Source organism: Trichosurus vulpecula, chromosome 8 (genome assembly GCF_011100635.1).
Source record: "Trichosurus vulpecula isolate mTriVul1 chromosome 8, mTriVul1.pri, whole genome shotgun sequence".
Taxonomy (NCBI): domain Eukaryota; kingdom Metazoa; phylum Chordata; class Mammalia; order Diprotodontia; family Phalangeridae; genus Trichosurus; species Trichosurus vulpecula.
In genome coordinates, this window is record NC_050580.1 from 239220399 (window position 1) to 239237083 (window position 16685).

General features: G+C 36.4%; 1 protein-coding gene across 3 annotated transcripts in view; it reads right to left on the minus strand.

Moving 5' to 3' along the window:
* Window positions 1-978: 978 nt before the first annotated feature.
* GTF2A1 (general transcription factor IIA subunit 1) overlaps window positions 979-16685 on the minus strand; it is a 49068-nt gene continuing 33361 nt past the window's right edge. For all 3 annotated transcript variants that reach the window (XM_036735107.1, XM_036735106.1, XM_036735105.1), the window contains exons 6-9: window positions 16491-16624; window positions 9572-9895; window positions 8925-9014; window positions 979-4299 (exon numbers count right to left, since the gene is read on the minus strand). In XM_036735107.1, the coding sequence (XP_036591002.1) occupies window positions 4192-4299; window positions 8925-9014; window positions 9572-9895; window positions 16491-16624 (656 nt within the window). In that variant the 3' untranslated portion in view covers window positions 979-4191. The remainder of the gene's footprint in view (window positions 4300-8924; window positions 9015-9571; window positions 9896-16490; window positions 16625-16685) is intronic.

A 16685-nucleotide genomic window follows, 5' to 3' on the forward strand; every position in this document is an offset into this window, starting at 1 on the left:
TCTGTAATTGTACAGAATGACTTTTACAAACATAATAAATATATTTACCCCCGTACACATAATAGTATGTACAACAGCAGTTGACAATTGTAGCTCAGAACAGAAAAAAAGTGTATTTGCCCCTCCCCCCACCAAAAAATATTGTAGTCCATTGGTACCTTGATACACACTGGACTATAGGTGTAAATAACCCAAAATAGTTTCTCCCATAAAAAGTTCCTTTTGTTCTTCAAAACAGGCATAAGCCAAAATAATTTTTTTAAAAGCCACAATAATTGACTGAAAGTAAATGAGAACAATCTTATGTAAAAATGAACATAAATTTAAATATCACTTCTCTAGCATAATAGTGGGATAAAAATCAAAACTGTGGTGTTTTAATCCTATCTTTAACCACTGAATTTGGAAATCTGAAATAGGTTAATTTGAAATTGGTGCAGGGGCTTCTGCCAAAAAGAAAAAAAATTAAAATGCCAATAAAAGGATCAATTAACATTGCACAACTTCTAAACAACAACGAAAAAAATTCAGTGTGAAATCAATCTGTAAAAGAAGGAATTTTTTCAAGAGGAAGAAACTGCTAATTTTTTAAAAGGGAACTCCTATGGGAGTCTATTTGTCTGTTTTCCTGTACTGGGATTATGCATATTTCCCCTATGGAAGTAGATAATGGTGACATTATTGCTATTGGGTATTCATGAAATACTTTCAACAGAGGGGAATCCACATCTCCCCACCCTAACCCCCCAAAAAAGGAAAAAAAAAAGCCCAAACCTTGATTTTTCATTTTACACTCTAGCAAAGGAAAACATGTATACATCATGTTTCCATGTTACTTTCTAAGAACAGTGAATATTAGAACTATGCTCCTCAAAAAACACACTGTAAAACCACCATGTACTTTTGAAATCATGATGTGTAACTTAGAGGACTATGTCAATGTGGCCTATGATTTCAATGCAAGGGACAACATGGATGTAACATTAGGATGAAATTTAATTACTTAGCAATAACAAAAATTGAACATTAAAAATATAACAGTCCAATATAAAGTTCCTTATATGTCTATTCCCCTCAATAGCAGACATTTTACTTATTTGATTTTAGAAATTAATTGCACATTAAGAGTTTTTAAAGATACATTTGGAACTCTGCAAAAATTAAACGTGCTCTCAGGAATTCAAGTGGCCCAGCTTATTCAAATGACCACCAACTAAGAATCTGTATACTGAAAGGCACAAATTTCTACACTTTATCGAGTTGCTATGCAAATGTCCATTAGAGCTGATGATTAATGTTAAAGATATTTCCCCATTTTTTTCAAGTTAAAAGGTGCTGTTACCATCTGTGCAAATCTAAACTTAACGCTTTTGAAACCTCTCATCTCTGTAATATTAATACTGAACTATTTCTTCTACTTCAAATAAACAAGTTATATTACTTTTAAAACTCAAAGTGGGAATTCCTTGTCCTCTTCAAAGGAATGACAATTTCTACGGAACCTAATGAAATGGTCTGTTCAATTACAATGTTTAAAACCATGATTAAAATTCAAGTACGATAAAAGGTAAGCAAGCTACATTCTTACAGCAAATTGCTACAAAATAAAATTGAAAAGTTTGATTTAAAAGGAACACTTGAAGTAGCAATATGTAAGAGCACAATTTGGTTAAGTCATTTTGTTTTGACTGGCTTTCAAAAAACTTCACAGGTAATTAAAACAAAATCCCTCATTTGCCAAGCATGCCATAATTAATATGTAAGACACAGGTGCAAATACAAATGGTCATTAACCTGCTTCAAAATAATCCAAAAACTACTTTGAAAGCAGTATTCATATCACAAAATACAGTATAGTGACAGGCCAGTTTATAATGCTGCTATATGAACAAAAAGGATTATTTGTCTACCACAGAGGACCCAAGATATAAAAGAGAATAAGTATATTGTAACCTGGGTTCCAGTAGTAAAAAAAACTGCTAAGTAGCTAAAAGGTTTCATTTGTTCAACTGTGTGCAGCATTGTTAAACTTTCCCAGGTAGATGACTGATTCCTTTTTTGGGTAAACAAACCTATTTGGCAGCTTTACTACCTGACAATTAAAAAAAAAGTTAGGGTAACAACTAGTCTGTCCCCACCCCCAGCATATAAATGACCTCCAAAAAAATTGCATGTGCTTTTAGCATAGTGGTAATAAAAAAAACTTCTTTTCAAAAGAAAAAAAAGACTTCAATTATATCCTAAATTAAGACAAATCAAAAATCATACTCAAAATCTTTACATCAAAACAGCACTTAATTATTATTAATGTGACTGGAAACCAACTTTATAATGAGGTTTACAACATATAAGCAAGGACAAGAGGGGCAGTAATTTGATTAGGCTCTCTGGTGAGTAGACAATTTTAGAGATCTAAGTGGTGTAAAAAACCCATATAATGGCTCATCACAGTTTTCTTCCTTGCAATGTAATTTAAGGTTTTCATGTAAGCTACTGCTGCAAATATATTGAGAGGCAAGTAAAAGGAAGACTAAGATGGGAGAGGGAAAAGAAAAGCAGTTAATAAATATACAGGAGATTAAATACACTTGGAATTTGTTAACCAAAACCATGACAAAATTTTAATTATCCAAAAGGAACGGAGATCAAGAAAATGTCCTTTCAGTTTGCTAATGATGTTAACTGATCCCCTCCCAAGTAGCTGACATAGTAAACATTACAGTGCTACAGATACACTGTTCTTGAGTCTCTGGTAGGGCACTGAACTGTGACTGCTACTCTAACCCCAAACCCCACGGCCTTCCTTCCTGCTGAACAAACCAGAGTAGTTGTTTACATTGCCCATCACTTGGTTTTAAAGTAGGGCCATCATGTAAACAAGAAGGACATTTACACTTACGCAAAAAAGACTTTATCTAAAAGTCACTTGTCAAAAAAACTTACCTTAACTTTGACAATTAGATTTTTGTTATCAAGTTTTGCTATTCTTTCCGAATACGCACAAGAATCCTTTTTATAGTAACTAAGTTGTTTAATAAAATCAGTGTCCTCACCCTCAACTATAATAAATGCACTGGATATCTAAAAACTTGGAGATTAAGTTCACCAAGACGAATTTCAGCCTCATTATAGGAATAAATGAATGTATTTGCACATGTATATACAACTTCAATCAGGTGGTACCCTTTGAAATAAAACTATTCCTGAGGAGCCAATTTGGCTTTAAAGGGAGAAAAAGGATGAGGAAAGGGGGACAGGCCTTTCTAAGGAAATTAAACTTACCACTGTTATTTCCTCTCAATTCCTGTGAAATGTTTTTGAATTATACTGAACAGATTTTAAAAAGTTAATTTTAAAATATATATGTATATAAAGTTTTAAGTCAAATAAGGATGTGGTCTCCAAAAAGTAATTGAATTGGAAAGCAATGTGGTATAATAATCAGATTGAGTCCAAATCCAGCAAAGGACCTGGGTTCAAATTCCAGCATCTATAAAATGAGGTTCTCGTAAGATGACCTCTAAGGTCCCTTCTAGCTCTAAGTGTATGATCCTATGAATATTATCACTGACTATATTCTTTTCTCTATTAAACAGATGTTGAGAAAAGGAATGGGTAGGGATATAGAAGGAATATCACTGAGGGAGAATGGCAAATAAAATTAGTTAAGACCTATCAAATAGAATTTTCAGTCTTTTCCTTATACAAGAGAATTTTAATTCAACACCATAATTCTTTCCCTTTTGTAAAAAGCCCCCACACAAATTTAATCAATATAATGACCACACACAAGAAGTTCCAGATCATTCTATCAAAAGGGAAGAGTTCCTTCGATTTGTCCCAAGAAACATTTTCTGATTTAACAAGTTAGAAGGAGAAAGATGGCAACAAAGCGTCACATGCTAATTACTGGCTGTAGGTACCTGTATGCTGAAGTGATAATTATGGTATTCCTAACAAAAACTCCGCTCCCAACAACGCCAGGTGCTACGATTCCATGGCTCGCCAGTCTGAAGTAGTGTCTACGTTGTCACGGTCAATCTTTGTTCCAGTAGCTTTGCTTCTACCATACTTTTCTGACATGCAGAAGTAAATTTTGGTTGAAATATATGTCCTAAGTTTTCAACCAGTCCAGCTTTAAGAATCCTTTTTTTTGTTTTTTTTTAATTTTTTTTAAAAAAAGGCAATTCTTCACCATTCAGCATCTCCAATGGCTTTGGAAAATACATAATCTCTTCCATTAAGATTCATAATGCCATCTTTGAGGTGAAACTTCCACTTGTTTTTACTTCTGTGGATCTAAACAAACAAAAAAAGGTAAGATGAAAACAAGGGTACAAAGAAAAGAGAAGGAAGTTTTTCTGAAATAAGATACCACATTCCATTTAAAAAGCAAATCATGATGAATTGTAAAGAATAAGCTAAACCCCCAGAGAACTGATAACAAATTCATCTCCCCCTTTTCAGTGTGTGTTATGGGGGTGGGAGAGGATGAGACTATGCCCATGGAATTCAGTATATGCTGTCAAACATGGCCACTGTGTACAGTTGGTTTTTGCTTAATGCTTTTTTTTTTAAACAAGAAAGAGTTCAAGAGGATGAGAGGGTTCTGACTATAATTATTTTGCCAGATGATGAGAATGGAAAATAAAAGAAGCAAATCTAAAATCAGTCCATTCCGATTACAAGAATTTTAATAGAGTAAGAAGTAGAAATTTTAAAAATTAAACTAAATAGATCTTCACTATCTATGCTAAATCTGTTCCTCACTATACATAACCAATAAGCCACAATAAATATAAGTAACATCTCATTACTTTAAAGTTTACAACATGCTTTCTTTACAACAACCCTGTGAGGCACTATAATCCCTATTTAAAGAAGTGTAAACTGAATCTCTGAGAGGTCAAGTGATTAGCACCCAGGCACAAATCTACTAAACAGAAGCTATGAGGGGAGGTAGCTTAAAAGAAGTAAACACGGTAAAAAACCAAAAAGCAGTAACAAGTCAATTATGCTAAAATTATCTTTATATTATAACTCTTATGGCTTTCAATTTATTGGTCAAACTTAAAAGATACCTGTATTATCTGACACTGCCAAATGCTGCATTCTCACAAATGATCTTGCACACAGAAATAGGGGAGTGCTTATCTGTCTCTTACTTGAATACAGAACAAGGTTTCTATCTACTAGGTGCTCTTCAATTGCTTCATTTAAACGTATTTTATTAAAAGTCTGCAAATTATAGCTACCTTCAAATTAACTCGAGAATAATTAATGTTAAAAAAATAAAAGGTGCTTTACTTTTCTTAATCTTCTATGACTACTTCAGCAGAAAAGGGAAATAAAACAAACCTAAAGCCAATTAGTCCCAACTACTTCTTATAAAAATTCTGATGGAATAGAAAGTAGAAGTTGAAAAAACTAAACATCTCTATTATCTATGCTACTTCAGTTCTTTGTCACTATGCCTAACCTAGGAATAATACTAAATAAAAACAAGTCACTTCTAATTCAAGTTTATGACACAATTTCTTCATAACAACCCTATGAGGCACTATAATCTTAATTTAAAGAAATGGAAACAGAGGCTCAAGGAGGTCAAATGATAAGCTCTCAGACACAAATCTATTAAATAGCAGAGTCAGGTCCTCAGACTCTTAAGTTTAGTGCTCTTCTTACACAACAAGTGTTTTAAACTTTTTTGCATGTGTCACTGACCATTATTTTGCCAGTTTGGTGAAATCTGATGAAGGTCTCTCCCCTCCTTTCTCAAAATGCACAGGATAAAATACCAAAGATTACAAAGAAAACCAATTATGCTGAAAAAGTTATAGTTCACAGACCACAGAATAGAGGCATCACAGAAAAAAAAAAAAGGACTGGATTTGAGCCAAATGACCTGGTGCAGAAGTCTGCTTCTATTTTTATTCAATGTCACCTAACATCTTCTCAACTGTAAATGCAAGAATTGAACTCAATTAATTTTTAAGCTCCTTCCCAATGCTAAATCTTATGATTTTCTACTAAACCTAAACCACTTACCTTTCTTCTGCACCTAAAAAATGTCACCAAAAAGTCATCAAGTTTTGTCTATTTTCTTTCAATTATGTCCTTTATTCATTCTATTCCCATTGCTGCCAGTACACTACTTAATACAACATATCTCGATGACTTCAAACCACCTCCTTAACTGACTCACTTTACAGAACACCCTTTTCAACCTTAAACATCCTTTTGCCCTAAATCTGAGTCAGAATTGTATTAGCATTGTAAAACATCCCCTTCCAACATGGCACTGTTGTAAAAAAAAAAAAAAAAAAAGTCAGTGGTAGTTTGCTCTTATTCCGTTTTTGAAACATCAAGGTTCCCATAAGAAATCAAACCCCATTTCTACTCACTGGGCCTGGAATTCTGCCCTTGAACTTTAGACTATCTAATTTCTCTTCCACATGACAATCCTTCAAATAGATGTTCTCTATTATTACGTCCTCCTGTGTCAATTTCTAGTTCAGCTGTGGGTATATATGCATGTATCGTATACACACACATTTGTAGGTATAGTAATTGTCATTTATGAAAGTATTCTAATTAACTTTAAAGCAGAGAACTGAGATTACTGTCAAATAACCGAAACATTAGAGACCTTTGGCCTTAGCAACCTAATTCATTGCTGGGGTAGAAATGAGACTAAGTACTTTAGTCCAAGAGCTTGGTCTTTCATCTACTTCTTTTGGGTGCCCTCTGGTGGAAAAATCAGTGAAATGGCCAAAGTGAGGGGAGGCATACACACACACACATACATGTTTGCAGGTACAGTAACTGACACTTATGAAAATCAAGGCATGATGACTACCTAAACATTAGAGACGTCTGACCTCAGTAGAGTCAGGAAACGTGGATTCTAGTCCTGGCTATCATTGCCTACCTATGTGACCAGGGGTAACACAACCTTTCTAGGTCTGTTTCTTCATTTGTAAAGCGAAAGGTTTAGTCTAGAGGATTTCAACAGCTTCTAAGCTGTTGTATGGGTTTAATGACTTCTATAATACACAAGGTAAGACAGGAAAGGGACAAGACCATCACAGAGCAGACTGTATTCTATAAATATTCTATACAAACCAAATGTTTGACATCAATTACAAATGAAGCCAAGAAAGTCTTTTTTAAAATCCTATAGAAAATCAGCATCATATTAATACTGCTAAGCAAACACATTTTAAAACTGATCATATATCTATGAAAATTTAAAATACAATTTAAAACAATTTATTCCCTATTCCTCTTTCCCAAATAGTGAAAAGAAATACATGTAACATTTCTGATAATAGTATGATTATCAAAGATTTAGAACCAGAAGTGATCCAACCCCCTTATTTTAGGTATGAGGAAAGTGTAAGTGATGGGTAGTAAGCAGCAGAAGTAGAATTCAAACCTACGTCTTCTAAGTTCAAATCCAGTACTTTATCACATCACAAGCTGACAATAATACATTTTCAATTCTGCAGCTAATTTCAAATTTTGTTTTTTGTTTCTGAAATGCATAACACAAGTGCTTTGAAGTGATAAGAACTAAGACCAGGATTGCTTTTGCACTTCTCACACCTCCTCAGTTCCCATCATCTCCTCCTTCCTACTGGTCGCAGAGCTATCATCTCTGTCACTTTAAAGTCTGCCAAGTATTTTTAAATGCAGTATTTCATGTGAGCCTCATTACAGCCCTATGGGGAAGGTACTGTAGGTATTTTTATTTCCATTTCACAGATAGGCAAAGACTGGCAAGGTGAATCACTTGCCCATAGGTCACATGACCTCCCTGCTGATGACACTCCTCAATAGGCAAATGATCACCCTTCTGCTCCCCTGGAGTCCATTCCCTTCTACATCCTCTGGACCTTACTCCTGCTCTTGTCTTTTTCACGTATCTTTGCATTTTTCTTTCCTCACTACTTTTTTCTCAGCTACCTCCAACCATAGTCAAGCTCCCTATCCCTAAAACTGCTTTCCTTTGACCCACCCACTCCACACCTAAATGCCATTCACTTTTTCCCATCCCTGTTTCCCAGAGCCTAGCACATAAAATGAGCACTAAATAAACGTTAATTTTCTCTCGCTTCTCATTACCCAAATTATTCTCTCAAACCTTTAAAACTGGGCTTCTGCCTTCATCACTCTGAAACATCCTTGCAAAGCCTACTAAATACCTCAAGTCACATCCAATGGCTTCTATGAGATCTCTCAACATTTGACTGCTTGTTAATTCCTTCCTTTATAGTTCTTTTACTCCATTAGCTTTCAGGACAGAACACCACTTTGTTCTGCCATTCCAGTGCTTTTTCTATCTTGGATGCTGGTTCTTTAATCTTTTCTTAACTCCTTAATGTATTCCCCCAACAATTTTCTTCTTCCTTTACTACTCTACTAGGGAAATTTCCTCCACTCCCAGGGTGTCATTTGTATGCAAATTAACTCCCAGATCATCCAGACCTACATTTTTAATTATCTCCAAGATATTTCCACCAGGAAGGTCTAGCAGGAACTGAAAAAAAAAAAAAATCAACAACAAAATCTAACTCATCTTTCATCTTCAATGCACTACTATTTTTGGTCTATTAGCAACCACCCTTAATTTCCCATTACCTGAGGGTAATCTTTTAGTACATCCTTCTCTCATTTTCCTCTTCTGTCCAGTTAACTAGGTCTTTCAATTCCACTTCTACTTCTCTCAGCAGTCCCTCTTTTATTCCAACTGCCACCTCACCTCATACAGGCCCCTCCTTACTATCTGCTTATACTTCTGCAATACCCATTTAATAGGTATTTTTACTGTTATTCTCTTAAAATCAAATAGGTGAGCGTTAGCAGTAGGAAGAAGGCAGGAAGATCTAATACAAACCTCTATAGTTTGTTAAACTCCTTACCTTATCATATTGGCACACAACAACATTCTCTGTATCAAATAATTCCTGTCCTTCTTCATCACTCACATCATCCTCACTATTCAGGGGTTCCTAGAAAAGACATTTATATTAATTTGTCATCAATCAATATCACTAGCATTAAACCCTACTAATAGTCAACCAACCTGAAGCTCTCTAAAAGTATACACATGAATATAATCGTAGAATAAGTTACCACTTGTAATTATAACTGCCAAAAGCAACAATTTGGGAGACTAGGAAAATTCTTTACATGGAAGATAACAAAGCACTATCATTTGTCTGCTCTATCAAAGAAGTTGCATATTTAGGCCTATTCTATGAGTTCAAGAGTTGGAACTGATGTATTTTAACTACACCTGTAGACATAAGTGCTATAATTTAACTGCCATAAATCTTATCACATACACTTTAATCACTGTGCAAATTTGCTGAATAGCATATATTAAACATTTCCATTTCAGCTAATTAAATCTCAATCCACAGATCTATGAAGAACTTAAAACAATAATACTATTCTACAAGTTGCTCCCTCAATCAGCACTTAAATACGGACCTTCCAAATAAAAGCTATACGATACACAGGCTACATGCAAATATTTTCATTTCCATATTTTCCCCAGACTTACCTCTTCTACTTGTCCATCTTCTCCCCCATCTTTCTCTTTATCATCTTCTTCATCATCATAATCTTCCTCTTCATCTTCATCTTCGTCTTCTTCAGACGAAGTGTCCCCAGCCCCATCTACTTGTAGCACCAAAGGAGCTTGTGGCTGGGCAGGCTGCTGCTGCGGTTGCTGCTGACCAGCTGCTGTGATCTGTGCCTGTGCTGCAGTGGGAGCTGCCACTGTGGTAGGTATAACTTGTGTCTTGTTTCCCGTAAACAAGATCTGCTGAGGCTGTATGATGACACCTGTTGGTGGTGGTATCCCTCCAGGGATAGGAGCCAAAACCTGACATGTAAAAGAAATAGAACATTAAAGTCTCATTCATGCTTATTTCATCGATGATAGCAACAGACTTATGTTAACCTCAACTGGGTCCTCAGAGCTACACAGAAATCTTTTAAATCATTCCTTCACACTCCCGAGACCAAACCTCCTCTGTATTTTCCCTATGCCCCCTAGTCTCACCCCTTTTTATCTCAGTGAATCACTCAGTCTACTTTACCAGAGGGATTAAAAACACCTATCAGAAATTCCCTCATTGTCCTCCCTTCATATCATACAAAACACCATGTTTTTCACCTCTCCTCTTATTCTACTCTCGAGTCCATGAAGCATTAATACATTCACAGATAGATTATCAGGGGCTTTAAATAACTAAAAATGCCAAGTAGAGATTTATATTTTATTATTTATTTGGTGCTACAAGTAGATGGGGCTGGGGACATTTCATCTGAAGAAGATGAAGACTGTGATGATGAAGACGATAAAAAGACAGAAGAAAAGATGGACAAGTTGAAGAGGTAAGTCTGGGGAAATGTGAAAATGAAAAAGAGAAATCACTGAAGTGTTTTGAACTTGAGAATGACAGGGTCAGACCCGAACTTTAGGAATATCTATTTACCAGCAATGTGCAAGATGGATTGAAATTGAAAGGTTCAGGGAGATTCAGGAAGAGGCTATTTCAGTAGTAGGGATGATGAGGGCCTATACTAAAATGGTTGCAGCATGACTGAAAGGTGACAAAACATGGAACCAATGGGTCTTGGCAACTGACCTTACATGGACTGGGCTAGTAAGAACCAAGAGTTGAGAATGACTACTAGGTGACTAAAAGAATGGCGGGCCATTCAATAGAAATAGGCAAACTAGAGTAAGTTTAGGAGGGAAAATATTGAGTTATATTTTAGATATGTTGTCCTCTCCCTTACAAAAGCAAAGTTGACCACTTGCACTCATTTTTTAATCTCTTGTCTTCTCTGGAAGCTTGTGTCCTCTAACATTTCCATTTTCTTTTCTCTTGAATCTCCACCTCTCTACTGCTTCTTTACCCACTTTTTACAAATAGAAGTCTTTTATCCTAAGCAACTTTCCTATTGTCTCATCACTTTAAGTTTAATATTTTTAACTATTACATTGTCCTCAGTTTTCTTCAGTGGTTGCTGTTCCTGGTTCCAAATGGATTATTTCCCATGACTATTCTCAGCTTTCTTTTCTTTTTCCCCCCTACTTTCTTTTTCTTCCAAGATCTACTCGCATAGTTTTGACCTAACACCACTATTAAGTTAAACTACTCAATATTTACCTTCTGCCCCAAATGTGTCAACCGCTACACCCATAACAAGTCAGTGAGGTCTGCCATCTACCCAGGGCATGTATTTAGAACAAGATGGAGAAAACTCTAAATACTTGTCAAGAGTGATTGAATAACACCCACATTGCTGATTCACATGGACACAAATGATATCACCTAGTGAAGAGTGCCATTATTAAAAAGAGAATTACCAAAACAAAAGAGAAATACCAATGAGATCCTTCTTCCCATAAAATAATGTACCAGGTCCAGGAAATAGGGCCTGAGGTCAGTGCTAACTTGAGTCTCGACACTCTAGGGGACAAAATCTAAAACCCTAGACTTTGTGGTAGGTGATTAAACAAGAAAATCGGCCAATTCCCAGGAGACAGGCCCGAACTAGCTTAAACTCTAGTCTAGGTCGCTTCAGGGGACAAGGCCTAAAGTCAATAACCTCCTAGTGAGTGATTGCGCAAGCCACAAGGATTCAGGAAGACCCCCAGAAATGGACCAAAGCAACAGACTGCAGCAGTGGATGGGTCTTAGTCCCTACTGTGGATTCAATTCCTAATTCTAGTTCGGGGCTTCAGATAGAGGTAGGGCCTGACCCTAAGCAGATACCTTGCCAAGAAAGTAAGAGTAGATTGTGATTTTTCCAACTACTTTTTGATTCCTAAAATAAGGTGAACATGGTATTCCAGATATGTACAGACTGTGGAAGAGGACAGTGAGACTTTAATAAATCTCCCTTCCTTTGGACACTATGCATTTATTTATTCATGCAGCTAAACATCATGTTTCATTTTTTTCTAGCTACCACATCACACTGTTTAACAAACTAACACTGCAGTTCACTGAATCCCTGGGATTCCCTTCATATGAAATGCTTCCAAACCATGTTTCTCCTGTCCTTTGCTGTTGTTCAGTCATTTTTCAGTCACGTCTAACTCTTCATGACCCCAGTTGCGTTTTCTTGGCAGAGATACTGGAATCATTTGCCATTTCCTTTTCTAGCCCATTTTACAAACGAGGTAAACAAGGTTAAGTGACTTGCCCAGGGTCACCCAGGTAGTAAGTGTCTGAAGCCAGATTTTACCTTAGGACGATGCCCTTTTCCTGTCCTATATTTACATAATATTTATTTTTAACCTGTTAAAGACTTTACAATGATCCTTAACTATTTTCCGTTATATTAAATTTGGCACATCATTCCATCCTGTTAAGCTCTTTCTGGATATGATTATAGTCAATGTTTTAACTAACCTTCCCAACTTTATGAACCTGCAAATTTGACAAAATGCCATTTTATGCCTTCATCCACATAACAGATAAAAATATCACACAGGACAGGACTAACTCTACTAGAATGTCCCCATGACAGACAATAATGCATTCTTTAATTATACCATTATTCTTAGTTACCAAAGCATGAAACCCTGAAGTCATCATTGACTCTAGTCTTTTGATTCATCTGTCATTTGCCAAATCCATCAAATGCTGAATACCGCAGGACCTCTCTCATCTACCTGGCTCCTTTCCACTTTCTTCTTTAGCCCTAACGCAGGCTCTCATTATTTTTATCCAAACTATGAAATAGTTTCCTGACTGGTTTTTTTGTGCCACCATCTCCCCTCTCCAATTATTCTTCATACCCTTGTTGTGAAATTAAAAACCACTTACTCACTTTAGCAGTAAGATTTGCCCACTTTTATTAAGCAATTGGTCAGTGGGGAAAGGGGGAAAAGCCATTTTCTTTTTGAGGTGGTTTCCCTCAATGAATCAAAGTTGTGCGCGCACGTGCGTGTGTGTGGGTGTATGTAGAAGAAAAAGCAATTATGTACAAGAGTACTCAAGATTATCTGCTAGATCCAGACTTTCCCACCACAATATCTTGGCATCTGGCCATAAAATACAGGAAGTTCTTGGGGACAAGGGCATGAGCTTAAAGGTTACCTAAGGATCACTTTGATTAAGCTGGCTTCAATAGCTAAACAAGAAGTAAGCTTCTATCCTGTTCCAGGCATTGGAGATCAAAATACAAAGAATAAAACAAACTCTACCTGCAATAAGCTTATATTCTAATAGTAGAGATGGAAAGTACCTATGGAGCATAAACTTAAAGCAAATAAAAGCAACTAAATACAAGTTACTTTAGGAGAAGGAGGGCACTAGCAGTTGAGGGAGATCAGGAAACACTTCATGAAGAAGATGGTGTTTGCTGGTAGAGTTGTGAACTGATCCAATCATTCTGAACAGCAATTTGAACTATGCCCAAATGACTATAAAACTGTGCATCCCCTGCCCATCAATTGGGGAATGGCTGAACAAGCTGTGGTATATGAAGGTGATGGAATACTATTTTGCCATAAGAAATGGGGATGATGCAGACTTCGTAACAACCTGGAAAAACCTACACGACATAATGCTGAATGAGCGGAGCAGAGCCAGGAGAACGTTGTGCACAGCCACAGATATATGGATCCTGTGAGGACCAACCCTGACATACTGCGCTCTTCTCAGCAACTTAAGGGGCAAGGACAACTCCAGGGGACTCAAGATGGAGAATGCTGTCTTCATCCAGAGAAAGAACTGTGAAGTGTGAATACAGATCGAGGCGCACTACATGCTCGCCTTTTTTGCTTCTCTCTTGTTTTTGTTTTTGGGTTGTTTTTTTTTTTTTGGTTCTGTTTCTTCTTTCTCATGATTCATTCCATTGGTCAAAATTCTTCTCCACAACTTGACTAGTGCATAAATTAATTCAATGCAAAGTTATACATGACAGTTATATGAGATTCCATGCTGTCTTGGGGAGGGAGGGGGAAGGGAAGGGAGAAAATCTGGAACTCAAAACTACATAGAACCGTGTGTGGTAAACTAAAAATAAATAAAGAAATTTAAAAACAAACAAACAAAAAAAAAAAACTGTGCATCCCCTTTGACCCAGCAATACCTCTTCTAGGTCTATATCCCAAAGAGGTCATAAAAATGCTAAATGGACCCACAGCTCTTTTTGTGGTGGCCAAGAATTGGAAATTGAGGGAATGCCCATCAACTGGGGAATGACTAAACAAGTTGTGGTATATGAATGTAATGGAATATTGCTCTTCTGAAAGAAATGATGAGCAGGTGGACTTCAGAAAACTCTGGAAAGATTTACATAAACTGATGCTGAGGGAAGTGAACAGAAACAGAAGAGCATTGTATACAGTAACAACCACATTGTGTGATGACCAACTTTTGTAAGACTTAACTCTTCTCAGCAATACAAGGATATAAGACAATTCCAAAAGATTCATGATGGAAAATGCTATCCGCATCCAGACAAAGAACTATGGGGACTGAATGCAGATTGGAGCAGACTATTTTCTCTCTTTTTTTGTTTCTTCTTTTTCATGGTTTTTCCCTTCAGTTCTAATTCTTCTTTACAATAAGACTAATGTGGAAATATGTTTACTATGATTGTATAGCCTATATCAGATTGTATGCTCTCCTTTGGAGACAGTGGAGTAAAAGGAGGGGGAGAAAATTCAGACCACAAAATCTTATAGAAATGAATGCTGAAAACTAAAAACAAAATAAAAAAAAAGATGACGGTGCTTGAGCTGTCTTAAAGGAAGAATTTTTCTTTTAAAACAACAAAATAAATGCCTCCAAAATCAATTCAATAGTCTATGTGCATCCATACTTTATTCACATCTTCAACAGAGAAGATATTCTAACACTACAGGACTGAAGAAATCTTTCAGAACTCTCTACCACCTAGTGTATTTTTCTCCCCATTTAAAATATGTGATCTAGAAACGTGTAGTGAACCTGTTTTACAAAACCCAACTGAAAAATACAGAAGCAACAGGACAGATTATAGTAAGTAATGCAAGCATATAAAGCTTTGTAAATAAGATGAAAAAAGAAAAGACAAAATCTTGAAATGATAAAACGTGCTTGTTACTTAATGGAATTAAGTGCATTGCAGACATAGGGGACGGCCAGAACAGAAAGAAGGTCGGTTTGGAAGGATCAGAGAGTATGGGAGGGGAGAAATACCCAATGAAAATAGAATGACAAGTTGGAGGCATGTTGTGTAGGGCTTTAAAAGTCAAACCTAGGGGTTTATATTTTATCCTAGAGGCAAGAGGAAGCCATTGGATTTAGGTGATTAAGGAGCCAGAAATCTGAGCTTGAGGAAAATTACTTTGGAAGCAATGGTAACAGTAGAAGTAGGCTGAACTGTAGCAGTGAGAGACTTGAGGCAGGGAGACCAATTAGGAGGTTGTTGCAATAATCTAGGCAAGAAGTAATGAGGTCATGCAATTTGAAGAAAACAAAGAGAAAGTAAGGGTATTTTAAGTCACAGGAAAAGAATAATTTGAAAATGGAAGTAGTTCATCTGGCCTCTATATCATCTTTTTTTCCTGATAGAGCTCTCAGAACACTTCTGCTCAGCTCAAACTCTACTCAAACTGGATTATTCCTGATTCTGGCCCACCTTCTCACTCTTATGTGAATCTGCCCACATACCTGGACCAGATTCCCTTAACTTCCTCATTGTATGTAATCTTCCTCTATATTTAAGTACCAACTCAGGTACCAAGATCTCCTCAATTAGTAGTGATTTCTTCCTCCATCAACATTGTACACCCGTTTGACCTTTTCCACAGTGGATCTACTTTTAAATTGTATTATAAATATTTATGTAATTTCTTCTCTCTCTAACCTTCTTCATCTTTGTGTGCACAGCAGCTAGCACAATCCCCTGAATAGAGATGGCATCTAAGATTTATTTGAATTGAATATTATGTGTTCCTGAATCTCAAAACTTTCTGTATGTCTCAGTACATAGGAAAATTTTCAAAATGTCAACTTATAAGAACTAGTTTTCTTTGTGAAGAGTAGTAGTCTTTTTCTACAGAGGCTGAAACTTTAGTCTGAAGGAAAAAAGAAAAGCCATGAGGCTTTCAGTTTCCTTTCTGCCACTGAGGATCCCACCCTGCCATTTACTACCTTTGATGGAGAGATACTACAAAGACCATGGGAAAGGATTTTTGGACCCCTGTCAAGTTAGTGTCATCTCTGCTACAACCACCTAGTTTTACTTAGGCAAGGTCTCTGGCAGAACAGGCCTCAGTGTCTTTATATGCCAAATGAGGAAAGGTGGCTGAGATAATCTTTAAATTCTAATACCAGTGAGAATTAACACTAGTACTAATAACTATAACTAATTAACACCAATACTAATACCAGTGAGAATTAACAGCACTTGTAGGTGCTACATACATACGTACTACTCCTTATTATTAAAGATTCTTTTACCTGTTGTATAACAGGAGCTTGTACTCCCCCAGGCTGCATCTGTGGTATGACCTGCTGCTGCAAAACCACTGACTGCTGCGGCTGAAGGATGTACTGGGCACCACTGGCAGTCCTGACTACCTGTAGAATCTGGCCTATAATCACAACAACAAAAAGTTATTCAAGTTACTTCTTAAGTACTGATTTCTATAGCAT